The 26,784-nt window shown below is 39.9% G+C and overlaps 1 protein-coding gene across 1 annotated transcript in view; it reads left to right on the top strand.

The window, feature by feature from the left end:
- LOC140312650 (uncharacterized) overlaps positions 1–26,784 on the top strand; it is a 53,283-nt gene that overhangs the window by 10,100 nt on the left and 16,399 nt on the right. Inside the window, exons 2-5 of the mRNA XM_072390418.1 lie at positions 2,046–2,866; positions 10,873–11,034; positions 20,128–20,290; positions 22,626–22,750. Of these exons, the coding sequence (XP_072246519.1) occupies positions 2,046–2,866; positions 10,873–11,034; positions 20,128–20,290; positions 22,626–22,750 (1,271 nt within the window). The remainder of the gene's footprint in view (positions 1–2,045; positions 2,867–10,872; positions 11,035–20,127; positions 20,291–22,625; positions 22,751–26,784) is intronic.

The raw sequence follows: 26,784 nt of genomic DNA, 5'->3' as shown, positions 1-26,784 counted from the left end.
AAGTTTTCTACGAGAAGCAGCAGAATGGACAACAAAATTTCATGTTCAACTAAAGGTATTATACATTTTTTTTAAGTGGCCTTCTGCAGTAAAGTGTGAGTATATATACATAAATACAAACATAGACATACCTTTGGTTGAACATAAAATCTTGTTGTCCATTGTGCTGCTTTTAGTGAAATCTTGAGAATCTTGAATATGTTGTTTTTTAAAAGGTCTGAGCTCTCTGTGTTTGTGTTGAACCGAGGTAAGAAAACACAGACCTTGTTTAACTCAGGAAGAGACCTGGCTCAGAGCTTTCAGAAACTGACATGGTACCACCAAACACTGCCTCACTATGTACTATATCAGTGTTTTGTCAGACCTGCTCACATCAACATGTCAAGCTAGTGTTGTTGTTTTTTTCAAGGATTACAGGTGTGTTGGTGGTTTGATGACTGACAAGATTCTTATGGCCAAAAATCTTGAAATGAATCTTGCAGCGTGTCTTCATGAATCTAAAGTAACCTAATTTAATCACTGAGTGAATGTTGTGTGTCTTAACAAGTGGCCCAATTTGAAGATGCTTCACTGTGAGATTTCCATTTGTGTCAAGTTATAATCAAAAGTGAATTTCAACTAATATCCCATACCTGTCTATGAACTTGAGAATTATTCAACACCATTCTGCCTTCCACCTCCCAGGCTCACATCTTCCACTGCTTCAAATAAACCTCACAGAGGGAAATTAGTGCCCACATACACAGACATCTGCTTTTCTGTGCCTAGCAACAATAAGTCTGACCTCTGCTTTGGTTCAGATTCTCTGATATTGGAACATATTTGCCTGAAAGTACTCTTGCTTCCACAGTGGAGTTGAAATTCCCCACAGATGAGGATGAAAGTATCACCACTTAAAATAAATTTGAATCTCTTTTTTTCTTTGGTAAAATCTCCAAATCACAGTGCAGGAAGTCATGTGCCCACTGCTCTTGTGAAGTTGTGATCTGGAGGGTGTAATTATAGTAATCTAAAGTGCATATGTTATTAAAGTATGTGACTAGCCAGGCAAAACGACATTTAAGCATAAATAGGATTTTTCTTTTCCTTTGGGACAGAACAAATCATTTATCCCGCCTTTTTTTTCCTCCATTAAAATTAAAAGTTAAGCAGGGAAGAAAGAATGTAGTTTGAGTGACAGCGATACATATCAAATTACACAGACTAAAAAAGACAAGAAGACACATGACTGCTCCCTGTAATAGTCATAAGTGGAGCTTCAGATCAAAGCTGGACATGCAGTTAGGGGACCCTGAGAAATGGTGCTGTATATTAGTCCTGTGGTATTTGAGTGAAATAAGTCAGGATTATATGAAGACCAGTCCTTAGTCCTTAAGCATCAAATTGCAGCTGGTGCATGCATGCCATTTTACAAATAAATAAATCCACTCCAGAATTAGTTGACTGATAGTGACAAAAAGAGTCAAATATCTGTGCTTCTACAGAATGAAATATTGACCATAAATGCCCTTTAAATTGATTATACTTATATAACATTGGTCATGCATTATATAATCTAGTTACAGCAGAAAATCTTCGAGTCAGGCAAATCCACTCTCTTGCAGCTCTAAGCTTCACTGAACTTTGGATTAACTCAGGTATTTCAAGGTCTTTTATTTCCTTTGAGTTTTATCAAGGACATTACTGACTGTGTGAAAACATTATGAACAGGAAGCCCAGGAATGAGGCGGGGGAGTCTTTTGGTCTTTGATACAAAAAATGCTGCTGGCAGTCAGTGGAGGTTCCTTTGACCACAGTTGTTTCTAAACATGATGTTGAGTTTCCCATTGCATTATTGAAGTCATCAATTATAATCAAAACCATGAACATTCACAGTGGTGTCAAACCAGACAAAATTTTTCATTGTGTTACACTTATTTATAGTACTTTTAAAAATGGTATTATACTGCCAACGAATCAGATGAAGAACTGCTTAACAAATCACGTAAACGTTTGTTGAAATGAGACTACTAGAATAAATGTATATTTCTTGATTTTTGTTACAGGAAAAGGAGACAGAGATACAGTACTGGACAGAGGGGTTGTCCTGACAAAAATGACGCTCTTCAGAAACTTAAATGAAAGGCTCCTGAGGGCTGACGACTCTGTTTCAACCATTTCTACAGGGTCAGTTTCTGACCAGGACATCTTGAACCTCACCAAAGCCTCTATGATAAACTCCCATCTTCAAGACAAGTCAATGCAGCCTCAGAGGGAGTGTGGTTCAGACTACATGTCTGCCATTTTCTCACACTCTCAGCTCCCAAGGTTGTACAAGTTTGAATCAGAGGACTCTGGAGTGGAAATGCCCAGTGGAGCAACCTCTCCATCCACGCCTACCGACTCAGAACATAGCTTTGTGGTCCACAGTCGAGAGTCATCTTGTGATTCCTGCAACCTAAACTCTGATCCTAATCGTCTCCCTAATAGACAAGGTTTAAATTCATCAAGCTCTAAGATTAAGAAGGCAAAGGACTCAGTGGATGATAGTTTGTATACAACAGTGGATACTCAAGACAATGTGTTCATACACAAAGAGGAATTCAGTTCCTCAGCTGTGACAGTAGAATTGACCATAGGTAAGGTCATGGACCAAAGTGAGGTTTCAGAAGGTAGCTCTGAAGAAGATGGGGAGAAATTGGAACAATCTGAAGATTCTATTTCTTTGACTAAAAAAACCTGCACAGAAAATATGAGGTATCCGCAGCAATCAACAGAAACATGTGATGTAAGGATCGGCAATGATGTAGTGCCAGAGTCTCTAAGGCAGAGTGCTGCTAGTGGCAGTCTAGAGGAGTATATGGACCAATGCTGCAGACTTAGTGAGGTAAGAAAAAATATAATGTAATATTGGTTCTATCAATCAATTAAGCTTCCTTCCTGCCTGCCAACCTACTTACCTACCAACCAACCTAGACCCCCTTTTCTGTATTGTCACTTTTATAACCTGGACTTATAGTAAGTATTTTAAACTCCTGCAGGGATGTCTTTGCTTCTGTTCAAGGTGCCAAGGGAATATTTTTATCTCCAGTAAAAAATTTCAGTCTGAAGCTTAGTCCAAACTACTTTGCACATGACCTGTCCAAGCAAGATATTTCAGATATTTCAATATAAGTCATTTTCTTCCAATGATTAGTCAGAAAAAAGACTCAATTCAAACCCCGATACCAGTGTTTTGCATTAATGCTGGACAGTATGTTTCTTTTTGTTTGAAGTGTATTTAATCTAACTTAGCTAAACAAGGACAATTTGTGCTTCTCCACAACTGAGTAACAGTCTGTTTTGGGGGAGGGGCAACAAAGCTATTTTCTGTCCCTTGATATGACTTCTAATTTTAAAGTTGTCCCATTTTTTTGTCATCAGGTAAATTAGTATCATGAGAGCACTTAAGTTTGATTTTTAATTTTTTTTATTTTTACCTAGTAGCTAACAGAATGATGCACACATTGAGATATACCTGTGGTAAAGTGATGACAAAGAAGCATCAGAATTACCAGCAGGGCCATGTTTCATTCACGTTATGGGAACAACTATTTTCTAGTTCACATCCAAAATGAAAGAGCATAGTATGTTCTGAAGAGAGCACCTGGCAGCTGTGAAAGCTGCAAAGTCATAATCACCTGTTTAATGTTACTGAAAACATCACAATCATACTTTGAGACAGTGTTTCATTACCACCAGCTATTAGATAGAGAATGTGATACAGCTTTAAGGTTTTCCACATGAATACCTTGGGCTGCACAAAGTCTGGACTCTCAAAAAGACCTTTGACTACCAACATGACTATGATCTGTGTATTTTGTTATTTTTCCTTTATTATGATTTTAACTTGTTGCTTTTACCTTCTAGCACTCTGAGATCCCTAATGAAGAGTGCATTATAAATAGAATTTCTTATTATTATTGTTTTAGACCAGAGAGGAATATATATTGTGGACTATATTAACAAAAGGTTTACTGCATGTAAAGGCAAACCTTTACTTCCTAAAAGGAGGTTAATTAATTAATAATTAAACATTAATAAAACTAAGTCCATATTTACCTGGATGGATTCAGTTTGTTTTTATTTATTTGCTGTGTCATAAAACATATGTGGTAGATAATTAGATAATTAACTATACATATGTTATGACCTGAAACCTGGAAACCTGAAAACAAGCAGGTCAAACTTTTCCAGGTTCTTTTGCAAAAACCATTTAAATCAATGTCAAGCTAAGTCTATCCTAAAGACAGGGTTTATTCTTACTGGCACATGGGAGAGCCTGCAAGCCTTCAGACAGACAGTTGTGTGGGGATGGCATGTGTTACAGTGTGCAGCAGTGTTTTCATGAGCAAGCATGTCATGCAACACTTGTTCATCTTTACTGAGGGACTGGAGATTTTCCAGGTGATACTGTTGTTGACCACTAGTCCTTCTCTCATCTGGATCCTCTCTGTTTTCCAAGCCCAGACCTTGGCAACTTACCTGAGTGTATCAAGTAGGTGTCAAATATCTCAAATTACTCACATATTTACAGAGATAAAGGGTCTTTGGTAGTTCTTGCAGGCCCCAGGGAGGTATGTCGCAAAGGCTTTTAGGGGCCCAAGATGGCAGACTCTAGACTCAAGAGCAATGATTCTCAACTTTTTTTCAGGGATGGACGCCCTGTGAAATATGTTGTCAGCCAAGTACCCCCTAACCAACTCAAAGCATATTTGTTTACAATTTTAAAAAAAAGATTAAAACACAGCACTGTGCCATCAGAGTCTGATTTATTAAAATGATTAACTTTGTAACGGAGAGACTCAAATTTCAACATGAGACAAAATGTTTTTTAGAAAAGAGACCAGAGAAGCACAAAACATTTAGAATGTTTCTATTATGAAAAATAGTTGCTCATTTGTACTGGTCCCTCTTGACCTATTTGAAAATAGAAAGATCTAAAAATAACTAAAGACATGTTAAAAGTAGATAATGAACTTAATTATAAATGAAGATTTGTCCATATAAAGTAATTGGCTACTGAAAGTGCCTTCTTTTAGGATCATAATAAATATCTGTCGTTTCCCTCGGGATTAATAAAGTATCTATCTGTCATGTCTGTTAATTTTGTCATGTTTTATGTTCCTGTCTAGTCTTTAGTTTAGCCATGTCTCCACTGTTTGCCTGGGTTTTCTGTGGGTACTCCGGCTTCCTCCCACGGTCCAAAAACATGCATGTTAGGTTAATTGGTGACACGAAATTATCCCTAGGAGTGAGTTGGTCAAATGTCCACATCTGTCCACATCACAAGAGAAAAAGTCATCCACTTGAGGAAAGCAGAAATCCCCCTGTGCAGAGACCCTTCTCCACAGCTCTGCTTTCTGCAGGAAGCAACCCTCCTTGTCATACAGGTTTAAAATGCTGGTGTTCTTGCCCTGTCGAGACATATTCAGTTTGTTCAGTCTGCTGAAAATGTCTGCGAAATAGCACAGCTTTGCAAGCTCGTCTGTGTCTTTGAACAAGGTGGTATGCAGAGATATCTGCTCAATTCGAAAGGCATATGTTTCGGATCGTAATTCCAACAGCTGGTTAACTATTCTCCCGCTAGTGAGCCAGTGCACTTCAGTGTGCAGCAGTAGTTTTTGTGATCAGCTCCCATATTTTCACACATGGCGAAATAGCAACCCTAAGTTGAATTAAGTGTCTTGACTTTATGAGGTTGATCGCTTTGATGTAGTTATTCAAAACGTCTTGTAACACAAGGCTTTTTTTTCTTGAACGCCAATTTCTCCCTGTATATGAAACAGCAAGTTCATTTTACGTCCGGGTTTTCTTTTTTAATGCACACCATGAGTCCTGTAGTGGGGCATGTCATTGATGCAGCTGTGTCCGTGCCTTCAGTCCTTTGGCTGATGTCGATTTCTCTTTAAAAAGTTCAGGTAACTTACCAACATGACATGCATGTATTCTCTTGAGATGCCGCAGAAGGTGTGCTGGCATCCTGCTACTGTTGGCTAATTTCTCCTTACAGGAAAAACACCATGCCTTGGGTGGGTTGCAATTGGTTGACGTAAATCCAAAACACTTTCTTCTGAATACTGACGGAATTTGAGTTTTCAAGGTGTTGAAATTGATTTCCAGTGATTAACAGGTGTTGCGAAGTGGCATGTAAAGCAAACCATCCTGGTATAGGGGAGTCTCAGCTTTTTAAAAAAATGTTTAGGTTAATTGAATAACCTGCTCATAAAATTCAGTTTATGACACGTGAAGCTGAATTTTATGAGCAGGCTATTCAATTAACCTATTAACTGACCCGCTTTGGTTCGCTGTCTGGGGTGCCTTGTCTTCCTGTGTTTCGGGCGGGGCCTCTGCCAACGGTTTGGGAAGCGCTGGACTCATGCTTGGTTTTCAGGGGCCTTTTGCCATATGGCTGTGGGGGCTCTGTCTGGGGCCCTGCTGTCTTCAGGGTGGATGGGTGGTTATGCTTGCAGTGGGGTGCCTGAGTTCTTCCTGGATCTTGGGAAGCTGTTATAGCTACAAAGGGTGGGCCAACGTCATATTAAACCCCATGGATTAAGAATGGGATATCACTTAAGTTCCTAAAGTTTCCATTGAAAAGAACGTTTTCACTATCCATTTAATTTCTGCTTATCTATTTATTTTTGTTAAAATACACAAAATAATGTGGAACCTGACTGGGGGGCAAGGGAAGAGGGAGAGCAAAGTAAAAAACATGGAAAAGAATTGACTGAGATAAAAAGAAATGATGTGAGAAGACAATGAGGAAAAACGACAGAATCGGACAGCTAGCTACTATATCTATAGAAACACTAAACAGCAAACATCCTATGGCCTCTGTGGGGAAACCAGGCGAAGAATCATCAGGAGCACCTGCAGAAAACAAACAGTAAAAAACCCCACAAACAGCAATGACAACACCAGCAGCAAGTACATTGAATAAAACTGTAGATACTGATGGTTTGAAACTACAGGACGACACAGCAACTGTGAGTGAATGAATGTGTGTGCATAAACATGCAAAATACAGGTTTTACATGAATTGTACTCAATCATGGGTGCAGAGGGCAACTGCTGCGCCCCCATGAGATCTGGGAGGGCCCCAAGATCCAGGAAGAACTCAGGCACCCCACCACAAGGATAACCACCCATCCACCCTGAAGACAGCAGGGCCCCAGACAGAGCCCCCACAGCCATATGGCAAAAGGCCCCTGAAAACCAAGCATGAGTCCAGCGCTTCCCAAACCGTTGGCAGAGGCCCCGCCCGAAACACAGGAAGACAAGGCACCCCAGACAGCGAACCAAAGCGGGTCGGGGCACACTCCAATGTCCCAAGCCAAGCGCCCCAGGAGCCAGGATGCGCCCACAGGTAGGTGCAGCAGCGAGCAGTGCCTGCCCCCACATATTCACAGAATGTTCCAATGTCAATCATGCGTCAAAACACATTTTGCTGTTCATTCACTTTTTCACGTCAATTTTGACAGCCCTTCTTTCATTATATTGTATTCAAGTAAGAAATCAGTTCAGTATATCAAAAAACCAAACACATAGTTTTTCATGCTAACAAGGGCACCCATTATAAAGTCTCAATCATCATCCAAATTATCTTTATTTCGTGTGTTGGAACTGTCACTTTTTCAATGCCCCCTCAACAATTCTCTGCGAGTCATTATTACGCTATGACTGTGAATGTGATTTACGGAAACTCTGAGGAAGTGCAGCAGGGTGTGTGTGTTTAGATGTAGCTGCTCTTTTTATAATGAGCCTGTGCACGCAAAATCCCACTCTTACTTCCCAGCTGTGGATCACTCTGTGGTCTCTGCGGAGTCATGGATAAGATCAGTGCGAGCCCAGAATGATTACTGACCCTTCCCACCTCCTCACTGCCAGTAACTAAAGAAAGGAACGTCATTTCCTGAAAGGAATGCCCAACCTTATCTTAATTAGGAACAAATTAACTACTTGTCTGGTAGTCCTATTGCAGAGAAGGGGCTCTGGATAGTCATGAGAAGTGACTACCCAGAGCCCTCACTCGAAGTGACTACCTTGAATGTGTTTGAGGAATTTAGTTTTAAACTTAGCACTGGATAGCATAGCTTAAATCTTAAATCAGACCATACCTAACCCAACATGCCACACAGCTCCTGGTGCAGGCCATGGTCATCTCCCACCTTAACTACTGCAATGCTCTCCTAACTGGTCTCCAGCCTGTGCTGTGAAACCTCTGCAGATTGTCCAGAACGCGGCGGTGCGTCTGGTCTTCTATAAGCCTGAAAGAACACGTCCCCCCTCTGTTCATTGAACTCCTCTGGCTGCCCTTAGCCGCCTGCATCAGATCCAAGTCACTGATGTTAGCTACAAAGAGCTTAATGGAACGGCTCCATCTACTTGAATGCTCTTGCAAAGGCTTCTGTCCCAACTGGGTCCCTCCGTTGGTCCCAGGATTGTCGTCTAGCAGCTCCTACACCACGCCTAAGACAATCCAAACTCTGTTCATGTGTCGTTCCACGATGGTGGAATGACCTACCGAGCGCTACCAGAACAGGGGCGTCCCTGTCTATCTTCAAGAAGCTCCTGAAAACCCAGCTCTTCAGAGAGCATCTCCTATCCCAGCACTTACCTTGTACTTCCCTACCCCCTCTATCTCTGCACTTTATCTTTCTGCACTTCCTTCTATGCCTGCACCCTATCTCTACTCTGTCACCTCTGACAGAGTCGGACTCCTGGGTTCCTTCTATGGAGCTTATTGTTAGCTTTTTATATAGCTTGTTATATCTTAATTTGTAAGTCACTTTGGATAAAAGCGTCTGATAAATACAGAAACAGAAACAAACTATGAATGTTTATGCCGAGTGGTTTCCATCATGTGACTTGATGCTACTTGTCACAAAAGAATTGCCCGACAGAAAAAAATTTCACAGTTCTGAATCCTGGATTGTGAAACTACTATCTTTTGGACAGGTGAACAGATGTTTAGATTTCGCAAATTCTGGTAAGCTTAGGCTTAGAAATAAACTGACAATTTGTCTCACAGAGTTGCTAATAGCAGTCTCAAACGATGGGATCGTTTGTCCCCACAAATGACCCATTTCATAATACACACAATAATTTGACTAACTATTAATGAAGATGAAAAAAAAAACATTCTCTGAGAATAGAAAACAGCTCTCTGTAAAATAGCTCACTTGGTTGTAATTGAACTTATGATATGTATCCAAGTATTAAAGATGAAAGATGTTAAAACTGCACTATAATCTGACGTGTAGAGGGGTTCTTGTTTGGGGGCCTTTGTGATCCACAGCGCATTTGTCAGTCAGAGGAAATGAGTGATGTCAGCCCACAGCTTGTTTGGTCAGTGTTTCCATCACAGCTCTGAGTTGTCTTGCTGGAAGTTTAAAGTCAGAGGCATAGGAATAATGGGGGAAGACCCCAACCTGAGCTCATATCCTCCTTTTGTTGAGTCACTTCAGGAATGTTGATTGGATAAATATTTGCTCAAAATTTCCTTTTTTACATTTGCTAAAAACATGAATGTCTGCACCTCCACCACCACTTGCACAAGCAGAACCATAAACACAATCCTTGGATGAACTTAACTCAGGTCTCAGTTGGTTGTGTAACAACACTTTTTTTTTATAATAACCGGAATCTGGAAAATAAGACAAACAAGCTTATATGGATGTTTTGAGACACAAACAACTAAGGCAAAGGAATACTTTCACAAGTGCAGCTTATGTGGTGGCCTCTTTATAGAGCTTGGGAAGACCTTTGTTATGTATATTTCATATGCTGATCAAACAAAAACTTTGTTTTGATAGCAACTTACTGTAAAAACTCTTTATAACATCGTATATGAATGTAGGGTTGTATCATGGGGTGGTGTGGTGATTAGCAATGTTGCTTTACAGTTCAAAGGCTCTTGATCAAAATTTTTGTTCTTTGTGTAGTTTAAATGTTCTCCCTGCCTACATGGGTTCTCCCTGTTACTGCGACCTCCTGTCATAGTCTAGACACATGAATGCTTGTGAATTGGTGATTCTAAATTGATTGTTGGTATAATTATGAGAGTGCATAAATGCTTGTCTCTTTGTTGTTATTGAGTGGCATCATATCGACTGTATGGCTATTTGTTCTGGTTCTTATTGCATTTATTAAAAATAAATCAAATATTGTTACACAAAGAGAATGCTGGGGTTGCATAAAAGTTTAATTTAAAACAACACTTTTAAAAGTAAACTCTAAACAGGAGTACACTGAGAAGATCGACAACTTAATTGACAATAGAGACACAGATCATCTGTGTCAGGGAATTTAGGTCATCACAGCCTATAAAGTCCCACCACAGATCTGTTTGTGACCCATATCTTACCAACAAGTTGAACAACTAATCTGCATGATTCAAGGCCACAAACAATACACCTGCCCTAAAAGTTATTCCGCAGTCTGAAGAACAGAAGAGGTCTGTGCAGAGTCAATCACTACTAGGCGGCAGATCATATCTGGTCAAGTATTCATAGACTTGGCAGAGTGATTGAAGAATTTTTTTTTTTACAGCTGTTGTCCCAAAAATTCCCCTGTACAACATGTAAATGACTACTGGCACATAGATGACATCTGTATGATAAAGTATTTTGAAAGAATGGTCATAAAACCCATCAAAAACCTTTTCCCCTCAATTGTGGACGCCCACAAATTTTATCTATATGGCAAAAAGATGGGTTAATAATGCTGGATTTTGCATCCTGCATCTTGCAATCAACTCAGGAGCAACAGCCTTGTTTAACATTCCATACAGAAATCTTTGTTTATCATACCTGGTATCTTATTCAATTTTCACAACTTCTGTTTGTAAAGGCACAGCAACAGAATTCCAGCCCTTTGGGCTCAGGCCTGGGTTACTTGAAGAACATCTGCCAACTCATTGAGAAGATTGGTCAACTACAGGAGGCAAACCTACGGCTGCAAAGGCAGATTTGCAATTTGCAGAAAGATGGCAGTATGACAAAGATGAACGAGGTGAGTGAATGCTCTTTCAGTTCCTCTTAGGTCGTGACATTCCATAGGTCACAAACAAGTGCAGATGAATGACATATTAAATTCCTAACCTAAGCCCTGGACCTCCACTGTACAGGGAGTTGGTAGATTGTGTAATGTGGGAGCAATTTTATTGTATGGTTGGGTATATTGATCGATTAAGATTCATGTTGCCATGTTAGGTTCTCATGTTTTCAGGTTATGTTCTGGTCATGTTTTTGCCACCTAGTTTCACTCACATCACCTGCTTCATTTTTCACAGCTGCACCGCATTCACTGATCACTCCCTCCACAGTATTTAGTCTCCTGGTTTCCTTTCATTCACTGATCACTCCCTCCACAGTATTTAGTCTCCTGGTTTCCTTTCATCCACTGATCACTCCCTCCACAGTATTTAGTCTCCTGGTTTCCTTTCATTCACTGATCACTCCCTCCACAGTATTTAGTCTCCTGGTTTCCTTTCATTCACTGATCACTCCCTCCACAGTATTTAGTCTCCTGGTTTCCTTTCATTCACTGATCACTCCCTCCACAGTATTTAGTCTCCTGGTTTCCTTTCATTCACTGATCACTCCCTCCACAGTATTTAGTCTCCTGGTTTCCTTTCATTCACTGATCACTCCCTCCACAGTATTTAGTCTCCTGGTTTCCTTTCATTCACTGATCACTCCCTCCACAGTATTTAGTCTCCTGGTTTCCTTTCATTCACTGATCACTCCCTCCACAGTATTTAGTCTCCTGGTTTCCTTTCATCCACTGATCACTCCCTCCACAGTATTTAGTCTCCTGGTTTCCTTTCATTCACTGATCACTCCCTCCACAGTATTTAGTCTCCTGGTTTCCTTTCATCCACTGATCACTCCCTCCACAGTATTTAGTCTCCTGGTTTCCTTTCATCCACTGATCACTCCCTCCACAGTATTTAGTCTCCTGGTTTCCTTTCATTCACTGATCACTCCCTCCACAGTATTTAGTCTCCTGGTTTCCTTTCATTCACTAATCACTCCCTCCACAGTATTTAGTCTCCTGGTTTCCTTTCATTCACTGATCACTCCCTCCACAGTATTTAGTCTCCTGGTTTCCTTTCATTCACTGATCACTCCCTCCACAGTATTTAGTCTCCTGGTTTCCTTTCATTCACTGATCACTCCCTCCACAGTATTTAGTCTCCTGGTTTCCTTTCATTCACTGATCACTCCCTCCACAGTATTTAGTCTCCTGGTTTCCTTTCATTCACTGATCACTCCCTCCACAGTATTTAGTCTCCTGGTTTCCTTTCATTCACTGATCACTCCCTCCACAGTATTTAGTCTCCTGGTTTCCTTTCATTCACTGATCACTCCCTCCACAGTATTTAGTCTCCTGGTTTCCTTTCATTCACTGATCACTCCCTCCACAGTATTTAGTCTCCTGGTTTCCTTTCATTCACTGATCACTCCCTCCACAGTATTTAGTCTCCTGGTTTCCTTTCATTCACTGATCACTCCCTCCACAGTATTTAGTCTCCTGGTTTCCTTTCATTCACTGATCACTCCCTCCACAGTATTTAGTCTCCTGGTTTCCTTTCATTCACTGATCACTCCCTCCACAGTATTTAGTCTCCTGGTTTCCTTTCATTCACTGATCACTCCCTCCACAGTATTTAGTCTCCTGGTTTCCTTTCATTCACTGATCACTCCCTCCACAGTATTTAGTCTCCTGGTTTCCTTTCATCCACTGATCACTCCCTCCACAGTATTTAGTCTCCTGGTTTCCTTTCATTCACTGATCACTCCCTCCACAGTATTTAGTCTCCTGGTTTCCTTTCATTCACTGATCACTCCCTCCACAGTATTTAGTCTCCTGGTTTCCTTTCATTCACTGATCACTCCCTCCACAGTATTTAGTCTCCTGGTTTCCTTTCATTCACTGATCACTCCCTCCACAGTATTTAGTCTCCTGGTTTCCTTTCATTCACTGATCACTCCCTCCACAGTATTTAGTCTCCTGGTTTCCTTTCATTCACTGATCACTCCCTCCACAGTATTTAGTCTCCTGGTTTCCTTTCATTCACTGATCACTCCCTCCACAGTATTTAGTCTCCTGGTTTCCTTTCATTCACTGATCACTCCCTCCACAGTATTTAGTCTCCTGGTTTCCTTTCATTCACTGATCACTCCCTCCACAGTATTTAGTCTCCTGGTTTCCTTTCATTCACTGATCACTCCCTCCACAGTATTTAGTCTCCTGGTTTCCTTTCATTCACTGATCACTCCCTCCACAGTATTTAGTCTCCTGGTTTCCTTTCATTCACTGATCACTCCCTCCACAGTATTTAGTCTCCTGGTTTCCTTTCATTCACTGATCACTCCCTCCACAGTATTTAGTCTCCTGGTTTCCTTTCATTCACTGATCACTCCCTCCACAGTATTTAGTCTCCTGGTTTCCTTTCATCCACTGATCACTCCCTCCACAGTATTTAGTCTCCTGGTTTCCTTTCATTCACTGATCACTCCCTCCACAGTATTTAGTCTCCTGGTTTCCTTTCATTCACTGATCACTCCCTCCACAGTATTTAGTCTCCTGGTTTCCTTTCATTCACTGATCACTCCCTCCACAGTATTTAGTCTCCTGGTTTCCTTTCATTCACTGATCACTCCCTCCACAGTATTTAGTCTCCTGGTTTCCTTTCATTCACTGATCACTCCCTCCACAGTATTTAGTCTCCTGGTTTCCTTTCATTCACTGATCACTCCCTCCACAGTATTTAGTCTCCTGGTTTCCTTTCATTCACTGATCACTCCCTCCACAGTATTTAGTCTCCTGGTTTCCTTTCATTCACTGATCACTCCCTCCACAGTATTTAGTCTCCTGGTTTCCTTTCATTCACTGATCACTCCCTCCACAGTATTTAGTCTCCTGGTTTCCTTTCATTCACTGATCACTCCCTCCACAGTATTTAGTCTCCTGGTTTCCTTTCATTCACTGATCACTCCCTCCACAGTATTTAGTCTCCTGGTTTCCTTTCATTCACTGATCACTCCCTCCACAGTATTTAGTCTCCTGGTTTCCTTTCATTCACTGATCACTCCCTCCACAGTATTTAGTCTCCTGGTTTCCTTTCATCCACTGATCACTCCCTCCACAGTATTTAGTCTCCTGGTTTCCTTTCATTCACTGATCACTCCCTCCACAGTATTTAGTCTCCTGGTTTCCTTTCATTCACTGATCACTCCCTCCACAGTATTTAGTCTCCTGGTTTCCTTTCATTCACTGATCACTCCCTCCACAGTATTTAGTCTCCTGGTTTCCTTTCATTCACTGATCACTCCCTCCACAGTATTTAGTCTCCTGGTTTCCTTTCATCCACTGATCACTCCCTCCACAGTATTTAGTCTCCTGGTTTCCTTTCATTCACTGATCACTCCCTCCACAGTATTTAGTCTCCTGGTTTCCTTTCATTCACTGATCACTCCCTCCACAGTATTTAGTCTCCTGGTTTCCTTTCATTCACTGATCACTCCCTCCACAGTATTTAGTCTCCTGGTTTCCTTTCATTCACTGATCACTCCCTCCACAGTATTTAGTCTCCTGGTTTCCTTTCATTCACTGATCACTCCCTCCACAGTATTTAGTCTCCTGGTTTCCTTTCATTCACTGATCACTCCCTCCACAGTATTTAGTCTCCTGGTTTCCTTTCATTCACTGATCACTCCCTCCACAGTATTTAGTCTCCTGGTTTCCTTTCATTCACTGATCACTCCCTCCACAGTATTTAGTCTCCTGGTTTCCTTTCATTCACTGATCACTCCCTCCACAGTATTTAGTCTCCTGGTTTCCTTTCATTCACTGATCACTCCCTCCACAGTATTTAGTCTCCTGGTTTCCTTTCATCCACTGATCACTCCCTCCACAGTATTTAGTCTCCTGGTTTCCTTTCATTCACTGATCACTCCCTCCACAGTATTTAGTCTCCTGGTTTCCTTTCATTCACTGATCACTCCCTCCACAGTATTTAGTGTCCTGGTTTCCTTTCATTCACTGATCACTCCCTCCACAGTATTTAGTCTCCTGGTTTCCTTTCATTCACTGATCACTCTCTCCACAGTATTTAGTCTCCTGGTTTCCTTTCATTCACTGATCACTCCCTCCACAGTATTTAGTCTCCTGGTTTCCTTTCATTCACTGATCACTCCCTCCACAGTATTTAGTCTCCTGGTTTCCTTTCATTCACTGATCACTCCCTCCACAGTATTTAGTCTCCTGGTTTCCTTTCATTCACTGATCACTCCCTCCACAGTATTTAGTCTCCTGGTTTCCTTTCATTCACTGATCACTCCCTCCACAGTATTTAGTCTCCTGGTTTCCTTTCATTCACTGATCACTCCCTCCACAGTATTTAGTCTCCTGGTTTCCTTTCATTCACTGATCACTCCCTCCACAGTATTTAGTCTCCTGGTTTCCTTTCATTCACTGATCACTCCCTCCACAGTATTTAGTCTCCTGGTTTCCTTTCATTCACTGCAGAATCCTCACCAACCCTTCATGCTGCAGTCACTGAAGATAAGTCTGGTTTCCTGCCTCATAGCCATAGTCTTATTATCATAGTCCTGTTCATAGTTATTTATTCATAGTCACAGTTAATCATAGTCTTGTTTTGTATTTCATAGTTTTGATTTTTGTTCCACGTTTAAGTATTTTTGAATCCGGGTCTGCCACGCTTTTTGTTCTTCCTTTTTACTCCCTGTTTTTGGAATAAACCTTTGTTGAACATAAAGAGCTGCATCTGGGTCCTACCTCACCACAGTTTGTGACACTAGCATGGTTATTTGTAGTTTCAGAGCCTGAAACAGAATTCCACTTTAAAATTCCACTTTAAAGCTTTCAAAGAAACCAAGCAAAGACAAAGATATATATATATATATTTAGAGAGAGAGAATTTATTAGATATTTGATTCATACAAGCTTAAAATTAGCTTTCTTTCAGTTGTCATATTTTTACAGAATCAACAAATATCTCTACACTTTAAAACAAAATGTCTGAGAGATGGACCACAACAAGTGCTATTTGAGGCCTTTTTCGTCTCATTTGCTAGTGTCATATTTGCAGTGGAGATCAATGTCAATCTTGACAAGGATGACACATCTAAAAATGGAGATTAGCTATCTGAAACACTGTCTTAAATCTGTGGATGGATAATTCATGATAGCTTTATGAATGTGTGATAGCACTGGTGCACTGTTCACATCATTGATGCCAAGAAAAGGACAAACAAAAAATATTTACAAGATACAGCAACTCTAAACCCCAACAAAAAAAAATGTACATGCCTAGAGCAGTATGATCACTTTTGTCAAGCATATACAGTTCTCTGTTCATCTCTAATTCAAATGCCCTCACAATTTCCTTAAAGTGTTCAACTAAGTCTCTTCAGTTATGCAAGCAGTTTTTCCTTAACTCATACCGTAAATGGTCCATCCTTTCTCCTCATCTTGACTTCGATGAGATAAACTTCTGTATGAGGCCTCAACACACAAATAGAGTAGCTCACGGTATACTGATTAAAGTTTCAACTGTGGCCAGTTACCTTGAAATAAAATAATGGACCCACATGAAAGATGTAGCTTTGAATCAGTGGCCTGTCAGTAGCCTGTCTGAATGCATGCTGACATATTATGATGGCATTGCTAACAGCAGAAATTATGCTCTCATCATGCTTTATATCTTGATATGCTATAACTATAACCCCATTTCCAAATAAGTTGGGGTGGTCTGTGGAATATAAATAAAGGCAGAACAGAATAATAAAAATCCCAAACAGAAAATCATACAAAGAAAACAAATTAAACATTTAAAATAAAATTAAGACTCTTATCAGTAAAACTAATTTATGTGAGAATATGTGTGTAATTATGAAGGTTTCTGTATGTACTGCAAAGTGTGTGAAGGGAATACCAGTGTCAGAATGGGTTGGTTAGCTGTGGTGTGGCTTGGAAGTAGGACCCGGAGGCAGATATCCCAGAAGAAAAAAGAAAATCTGATTTATTTCCAAGAACACAAGTAAAACACAAAGCACGGCTGAGCCAGACAACCAAAAACACTTAACAAGACCTCACGTGCACTACGACTAAAATTGTAACTATGACTGCGACAATGACTAACCCGATTTGACCAAACCTGACGTGACATGAGTAAGGGCCGCATTCATGACGGTGAGGATCTGGCAGAGTGCACGGGGAATCTGGAAGCTAAATACTGAAAGGAAGTGATTGATGCAGCTGAGGGGGAAAACACAAGTGAAGCGAGTGACGCTAAATGGCAGGGCAAGAGAAACGAAAGAAACTATGACAAAACTAAGTACTTAAACAAGGAACTAAACACATCACAAAACTAACAGATGTGACAAAAGGAAACTATGGAAAAACTAGTGACATGACTGAAACCTGAAAAAACAAACTATAATCTTGACAACCAGAATGTTTTTATTTCTTGTTTGAGTAGTTATATATATTAGCACCGTTGCCTCACAGCGAGAGGGTTCCAGGTTCAATCCCTGCCTGGGGTCTTTCTGTGAGGAGTTTGCATGTTTTCCCAGTGTATGCGTGGGTTCTCTCCGGGTACTCTGGCTTCCTCCCATTGTCCAAAAACATGCTGTTAGGTTAATTGGTGTCTCTAAAGTTGTCCTTAGGAGTGAATGTGAGCGTGAATGGTTGTTTATCTCGTTTGTCTCTGTGTGGTCCTGTGATGGACTGGGGCCCTGTCCAGAGTGTACCCTGCCTCTTGCCCAATGACCGCTGGGATAGGCTCCAGCCCCACCGCAACCCAATTAACGGATTAAGCGGTATAGAAATTGGATGGATGGATAGTTTTATATATATATATATATATATATATATATATATATATGTATATAAGAGTGTTAGGCATGTATCCCGATGGCACAATAACCTCTGAATACCACAACATGAAGGTCTGTGTGCAAACATATAAACATGCATCCATGTGCAAACAGGAAAGATGTGCATATCATTTCTATTTGTTTTTTTTTAATTTATTTACAGATAAAAAAAACTCCAAAAGATTGCAGTTAAAATTTTGTGATTAATTTTCCAAGGATTATAAACATACATAGACCATAGAAAATGATACACTTGTTTTAAACACACATTATTTTTGTCAATATTGAAAGGCTTAACAAAAAAAAAATAATTATGAAGCATGACTGAAGCATGTAGTTATGTACCTTCATTAGTTTCTTTACATTCCTAACCAGTGGTTATGTAACAAAGTTGGGAGAAAGATCCTATGGTGTTGATATCAGGAGGGAGAACGTATCAATACAGGATATTGTGAACTAAAATGTGTTGTTGTAGAGGCCGATCTGAATCCTGCCTACACAATAGTTAAAGGGTAACCCCAGAAAGGGAAAGAGATTATTTGGTAAAAAGTCAGTTCCATACAAAGGAGCAGGAAAAAACGTGTCTTATCCAACGGCTTTAATACTGTCCACTCAATGTAGCCACTGTAGGCTCCGTTTTTAAAGTTTGCTGTCTTGATGATAATTAAGAAACAGGAGGTTAAAACAATTATCTGGGTGTTAATTAAGAGACAAATAATTTAAAACAATTAGCGTGTCTGGGTAATACAAATGGTTAATGTGGATTGGAGAGTCTGTTAGTTCTGAGACATAAAATTTGCCATTACAACTCTTGCCCAGTGGCAGGTGGGTTAGACTCCAGCCTCCCCCGCATCCTTCAATTGGATTAAACGGGAATAGAAAATGGATGGGATGGATGATGCATTCGTTTGTGTATTGGTGATACTGTAATACACTGCCTCAAACATTAACTTTACCTATTTACCAAATATGAAGTGTTAACAAATGGCTTGTCTTTACACTTAAAAAGTTGAAATATTAAGAGTAATTCACTGAATTAATTAGCAAAATTTTTAATCCGTCTACACGTCTTCAATTTATGCTCTCTTACTTGTGTCAAGGTATTAAAATAGTACAGATGCAGGTTGTCATTGGTATCTGAGCTAATTATTAAAACTTACCTGGTCAGTAAGTCTTAGTTTATTGTCCTGCGTGATGTCAACAACATCAGTACTTAGTAGCGACGTCGTCGACGTGGACCCCTCCGCCGTAGGCTGACGTGCACCTCCCAAAAATTCTAATTACACGTCACATAGACACGGGCTGTAAGGGCTGTGATTGGTCCGGTCAGAACGTAATTTCCGGCAGTTACTTTTTCCGGTCTTAATGGCTGTATGAAGCTCGTTTACATTCGAAATTATCTAAAGTGCATTTGTTCAACACTGGTTGTTCAGCCCCGTTCAGCCTCGGCCGGTCGTACAGACCACCCCCGCGAACGTCTTCTCTGTCGCCTGGCTTCAACATTTGCAATTTAAGCATTTGTTCTTCAATATTGATAAGCTCCAACTGCAAATAAAGCTGCTCCACCTCGGTTGCCATTGTTTACTGTTGTTAACTGTGACTGGAAGAAAAAGCAAGGATTCGGCTATAACCTGAAACCACACAAACATACAGCCACACCACCCTACTGGCATGGAGAACTGCAGAGCAACGTGTTCCCTCTACGCAGAACTTTGAATGCTCAATGGAAGACATCACGTCGACGCTAGCACGACTATAAATCGTGCTTAAAGGTGTGACATGCATCACAAATAGTGATATTGTAATTATTTGTCTCATGTGCACAAAGTGGAAACATATTGTGGATATATTGACTTTGTTTTGCCCCTGACACATACCAAGTTCCCTGGTACAGTATTTATTGCACATTTTCATTGAGTCCTACCCCTTCCAATGCATATAAGAGTGGGATAATTTATACTTCACTCTGTCTGGACAGGCAAAAGCACTAAAAAAAACTATAGTATAATCTAAATGTGGATGCTTCTTCTTAAAGGTTAATCTAAATCTGTGCCATAATATAATTACCAGAATTACTTTTACAGTGAAAAGACCCTTGTTGTTTTCTCCCTAAAAAATTCTTAACCTACAAATCCTTCAAAAATACTGTTCTATAAAACTGTTGTGTACTTTCCTTTTTCTTCTTTTTTAATTCCAGGACTTTTCCCAGCAGCACTGCAGTTGTGGTGCAGCCATATTAGCCTTCCAGGAGATTAAAAAAAGGCACTCTAAAAATGAGATTTTGTCCCCAAGTGGTACTCTCTCTGATCTGTCCACCATCCCAGAGGTCACCCAGCACCCTCTAGTATCAAACAGAAGAGGTAATGTTAAAACAAATTCAAATGATTAGCATAAATATTCTTGTCACACATTCTCAGTCTTTATTTGAAGCCAATCATCATGTTGAATGTGATTTCTACTTTAAGTGAAAAGTGACTGATGAGAGCACATCTTTACATACCTGGCCCTGAACATTTTCTAGATGATTCTTGTAAATATTTTTGATTTTGGAATTATATAAAAATGCCTTATTGCTCATTTTCATTTTTACTTCCACATTGAGGTTATTTTAGAGAATCATGACCAAACTGTCTGCTTCTTTGCTGTGTCAAAATCCTTTTTATTAGGAAAATGCTTTGCGTATTGCAATGTTAAAACGTCATAATTGGTGGAAATAATGGCAGTTTGCAAGTCTCAGGGAATAGTGACCAACCAACAGCTACAGGGATGAATGTATGATTGGCAATTAAGATAGAGTTGTGTTTGGACGGGGAAGTTTGAATATATCCTTTTCTTAATCACAGTGAACGCACTTGGATGCTCTGCTTCTATAAACCTTGAAGTTAAGATATTCATTCTGTACTGAATTGGGGCAACACCAGAGTCTTTGCTTTGAGGCTATAATATACAACTGCATGCCTGGAAGGGGACTGAAATTTCCCTTAATTAACTTTAGCATTTAATTACGAATAAGATTAGTATTTAATGACCTGCTCTAGTGGGATGTGTCAGCAAACACACATGCACAATGGTGTATTGTATGAAATTAAAGCAAAATATAGCAATGTTTTAACTGCACAAAAGTTTAGTAATCTGACACAGAAGTAACTCCAGTTGTTTGTTAACCTCAGTGTTTACCTTGTTATCAGATGCCAACTCCAGGTAACATTCATCATTTGGGACCACTGCCATCTTCCCCAATGTTATTATTACTGTTGTGTTTTCAGAAAGACTCTCAATGCCAGAGGAGTTGGTGGTCCTACAGGGAAGATTAAGTTATAACTCATGCAGGATACAGGCGAAATTCCTGGCATCCTGCTCAGGAGAAATATATTTAATGTCCCATGAACTCTGGAATGCCTAATTCTTCTTCTGAAAGACAGACGACTAAATTCTGAGAAGAGATTGAGAATTCAGTAAAGATTGGAGGCCCACATTGAGGGCTGTGAAATAGCTAAGCTATAGCAAAACGCTGTATGGAATTTGAGTGAAAGGGTCACAGTTAAAGATATAACTATAGAGTTCAAGTTAAACTACAGTTATAATTAGAGTATAGCTGGGGCATTCTATATTGATGTATGTGTTTAGGGAAAAGCGATGCAATAGTCCAAGAAGAAACATTCCATGTTTGTGTTTACCAATGCTCATCTTCTTATACACAAAATCCCAAGAAAACAACAGTTGTAGCCCCTCTGGGGGTTTCCTTATCTTGCAGTGTACTATGGTCAGTAGCAACTGTGAGCCCATGTGATAAGGAGAGCTGTGTTTACATGGATGTGGAAGAAGTGGGAACATGGGGGAAAAAAAGGAGGTCTCTTCTGTTTTCTTTCATCATTTGTCATAACAGTCATAACTCCCTTCTAAACATATAAGTAACGACTTCAAACAAATTATGTCTATAAGCAACAGTAAAAGTACAACATGCAATATTTTCGACATGCAAATTGTTTTAAGTTAGAGTGACCATTTGTAGCACTTTACTAGAACTTGTTCTGTAGTGATACTCATAGATTAAAGCCCAGACAAAGTTTTTATCATTTAGAGATGAGGGACTCATTGTTCTTTTTTTTATGTAAACATTTAGATAATTGGTCATGTAGTTAAAAACATGTTGCTATACATGTGATCATTTTTTAAAATGTTTTACCAAAATGGATTTCTTCCAGTTGTGTGCTGTCACCACACAACCTCAGCTTACCCCAATAGTAGAAAAAAATCTTTAAATGACAATAATTACCAGAGGATGTTGTAATTTCCACCTGTCTTCAAAGAAAGCATGTCCAGACATGTAATACTAAACAATAAAAGCACTTGCTAATGACAAGATCACAAGACCATTGAAACTTCAAAACTTTTCCAAGTCAGTAGTGCTCACAACCTACCAGTAGTGGTCTATGAACTTGTTACAGGGTACTGAATGATGTGCTAGATACTACAGAGCACTTTTAGCTGCTGTGTCATCAGAGAAAGGTGGGCATAATGCTGTTTTCTGGGTCTAACCGTAAGCCCCTGATCGTTAGAGGATATCAAAATTAGTCAACTGCATGTAAATGTAAATAACTGAAAAAAAAAACATTTAAAAAACTATTTTGAAGAACAGACAAACCATTTCAGTTAGAAGTTTAACATTTTTTGTTGCTGTGTTCTATCTTTCAGGCACGAGACGTGAAGGTTTGACACCCATTCCTCTGTGGAAGAGAAGCCTGAATCGAAGGAGTTATGCTGAGGGAGAGACACACTTCCTTGAGGACATGGAAGGGCTTTTGATTTCACAGTGCAGGGTGAGGATTCACATTTTATAGGGTTTACTACTAGAATCACAATTAGTGATGTCTTGATGTCTTTTCATACGAATACAGAGAGATAGGTTTCTGCATTATCTGATCAGTGTAACTTGTGTAAACCTCACTTTTAATTTTAGAGAACTATGTTGCCTAGTATTAACCATCAAAAAAAGATGTATGCAATTGACACATAACTTAATACATTTCATGGCTTTTTATAAAAGTTTTTTTTTAGAAAAAAAAACTATTTTAACATTAAATACAATATCAGAAATAGTGCCTTTCCCTTCAAAATGGCAACCCAGGAGTCATTCGCATTTTGGCCAAGATGATTTTACAGACATTTTTTGGTGCTTTCAAAATTTCAGCAGAAACTTTATTTACTACAAACTTGTCATGTGGTATCCCAAAACTGATGTCCAGAAGTTGAAAATGATCCTCATGCATTGCATCTTGGAACTAAGAGCTGACAGAGTATGCTATCACTAGCTACTGTTAGCTTTGTGCTAACATCTGCAGCTTATTTTTGTAATTTTCTCACCCAGTGAGAATACCTTGAGAACAAAAATATACTCCTCAGTTCTCCTTCTAAGGCAAAGAAATATACTCCTTCTGAACTATGAAGACACAGTACTTGAGAAATTGGTTGCACTTTACAATACAGCTTGGTAATAAGATGGTAACAGTGGTGTAATAGTGTGATTATAATAATGTCCTTTCCAGCATATAGCTGTTCTGATAGCAAAGTTCAAAATTCAATAAAGTTCAGTCCAAAGTCAGTTATAATCCATGCCCGTCAAAGTCTATTTAATATATGCTACCCGGTTAGTGTGTATGTGTGTGGTACATTGTTCAGATCTTATCTGATCAAGGTGTGACTCTTCACAAAGATGAGGAAGATGGAGGATTGTGCATCCTCTTCGGATCTGTCTCGCCTCAGACAGACGCTCGTGATCAATATTGACACTGTCCGAATTGATGTAGATCCAGCAAAAAAAAAGTTATCAATCAATTTCTATACAGAATTATATTTCTTGTATCTATCCTATTCAAATGCAACCTATAAACAACTGTATTATGAGATATATAAAAAGCTCAAGTCACCATTAATGTGAGTCTTTTACAATATTACATAAACCACGTGACACAAATGTATCAGTTATCATGTTTCAACCATCTCAAAATTAACTTAACACAGTGTTCACATAAGAAAGTTAGGGAAAACCATTTAAGTGGCCATAACATAAGCCTTAGTGGACAATTTACACTCATCAATCTTGAACATGGCGTACAAAAATGGCGCAGTAAGAATTACGGTCGTAATTACAACTCATGCTCAGCATACTAACTCACTGAAACACCTTTACAACATTTACGGTCAATCTCCGATTGTTTTTTTTTTTGTAACATAAGGACATTCAACATTAGCTTTCATAATGACTGAAAATGTGCTTATCGCTTATGTGCATATTGGCACATTGAAACCCAGGTCAAAAATCTGCATTAAAATTAGTTAATTGTGTCGAGTCCCAACGCACTTTTGGACGGTGAAATAATTAAAAACGTGGATAAAACTCAGAGCAAATTGTTGGAAAAATCCCCCAGCCAACCTGGACCTGTGTGAGCGCAACTGGAGGAGCCACTTGGCAGGAGAAACGCATCGGTGAGCAACCGGTTTGAAATGCTAAATCGTTTATGCTAATGACACACGAGCTAACTATTAGCATACGAGCTAACATCAGAGTGCTATCTCCCGGTGCTAATTCGCATCAGGGCAGACACACTACATACATTAATGCTAAAGCATTAATTCGACATTTTACAGGTGCATATGAGACGTTGTGTGTATTTAGCACTTTTATCTGTGAACTTTAAGCACATTTAGCCACAATTTACCAACTGTGCACATTATATATATATATATATATATATATTTTAATGGCTGATGTCTTGTGCTTATTACAACTTAAAGATCACAGAAGAAACAAAAGCATGGACAATTTTTTTCTGTATCACTCTGAGACAGGATGTTCCTGATTAGGCAATATTATGAAGGTGAAGGAAGGCAGTCTTAGAAACCAGTCTTATATGTGCGTCAAATGATAAATTCTGATCAAAAATAACTCCAAGGTGTTTTAGCGGGTTGAGATGGAGTAGACGCACATCGAGTCTCACTCCTGCAACACACCACCGAAATATGTCGACATATACAACCAGACAGAATGTGAAGGATCAGGGTGCTAAGGTCAATCCCTCACACGAGGCAGGTGACGAGTTTTGCACGGCGGCCATTGCCAACCACTTGGAAGAACACCGCCGAGCCCTCTCTGCTGATTTTAAAGCTTCTATTTCAACAATCCAAGCAAAGTTGGACCATGTCCACACCACAGTGTCAGATCACACTCAGAAGATAAACTCTCTTGAAACAAACGCTAGCTCACAAGACTAGTGCCTGCTGACATTGGAGGCATCCTGTGCTACGCTAGCGGAGACCAATGCTAAGCTGTTAGCCAAAGTTAGCGACCTTGAGTCTCGGACTCGGCGAAACAATATGGGAGTAGTCGGCATACCTGAGTCAGTGGAGGGGCCGCGGCCCACAACTTTCTTTACAGAGCTGCTCATGGAGGTTTTTGGCAAAGGTTTCCTGGAATCACCTCCTGAATGTGACAGAGCTCATCGTATGCTCTCAGAAACTGAGGCAGGGGCATAGAACACAGCCCATCATCATCAGGCTGCACAGGTACTAGGTGAAGGAGAGGATCATATGTGAGGCCCGAGCCAGGAGAGGCAAACTACAGCACCGCGGCTCCTCCATCTTAATTTACGTGGTAGAACAATGCCAGAAATACGGCTTCATAACATCCATCTGCATGGAAGAGACCTGACGGTTGTGGGCGGCTATTAATCCCACCGCAGACGAGCCGTTGTTGTGCAAACTTGTTGTGCGTTAATGTAATGCTAACTGTATAACTGTGTATTTTCTAGCCCTAGACATGCTCGGAGTTAATCGGCAGACCGCGTCATCTGCAATAGTGGTCGTGTATGTTTTGTATGAGAGTTCGTATTTTGACTGTGAAAACTTTTGAACATAATTTACTTTGTTCACCTTTCCTGATTTCCTGATCTGGTCTGTAATACAATACTTTATTTTTTTTTTTGTTTTTACCTAAGTTTCTCTCTGTGACTTAAGGGGTCAACTATAGGTACTGCAGGGGAAGAGGCCCCGGAAGTTTAGTTTAGCCGTGAGCTGGAGAGCTCAGAGGACTTTCCTTGTTTTGGGTGTAGCCCTCAGGGTGGTCACGAATGTTGTCATTGTTATTTCTTTTTTGTTTGTTGGTTCTTTTTTTTTTTTCCTCTTTCCCCTCCATTACAGTACAGAATACACTGGGCCATACAGTGTCAATCTAACCTGTTGTTATTGTTCCTATAGATGGTTAATGCTGTGAAGACAGGTAGTGGTGTGCATCTAATTTCCTGGAATACTAAGGGCATGAACAACGTGATTAAAATTGATAAGGTCTTGACACAGTTACAGCACCTTAAAGGGGACGTGGGGTTTCTGCAAGAAACACATCTTAAAACATCTAACATCCCACGTATTAAGAGCGTGTGGATGAGCCATCTATTCCATTCAAATTGCAGATAAAGTTAGAGGGGCAGCCATCATTATTTATAAAAGGGTCCTGTTTGAGCCAACAAATGTCATTGTATATACTGACGGCCGTTATTTCATAGTTTCGGACACACTTCAGAATATACCTGCGGTCTTAGTTTCAGTTTACGCGCCTACCTACCAGTTTTTAATGAGGCTCTTTGCAAAAATTCCAAACGCTGACAGTCACCGCATTATCATAGGTGGGGACTTAAATCTGGTGCAAGACGTAACTCGATAGATCTGCCCTTACACAAACCACGCTATCCAAATTTGCGAACATGGTAAAAAATATACGCTTCACAGTTGGGAATTTCGGATCCTTGGAGATTTAAAAACCCCATGGTAGAGCTTTCTCTTTTTTTTTGTTCACATGTAC

The sequence above is a fragment of the Leuresthes tenuis genome, unplaced genomic scaffold (genome assembly GCF_036924035.1).
Source record: "Leuresthes tenuis unplaced genomic scaffold, fLeuTen1.0.hap1 SCAF_8, whole genome shotgun sequence".
NCBI classification, from domain to species: domain Eukaryota; kingdom Metazoa; phylum Chordata; class Actinopteri; order Atheriniformes; family Atherinopsidae; genus Leuresthes; species Leuresthes tenuis.
The sequence above is the reverse complement of the archived record's forward strand: the minus strand, read 5'-3'. Positions and strand labels throughout refer to the sequence as shown.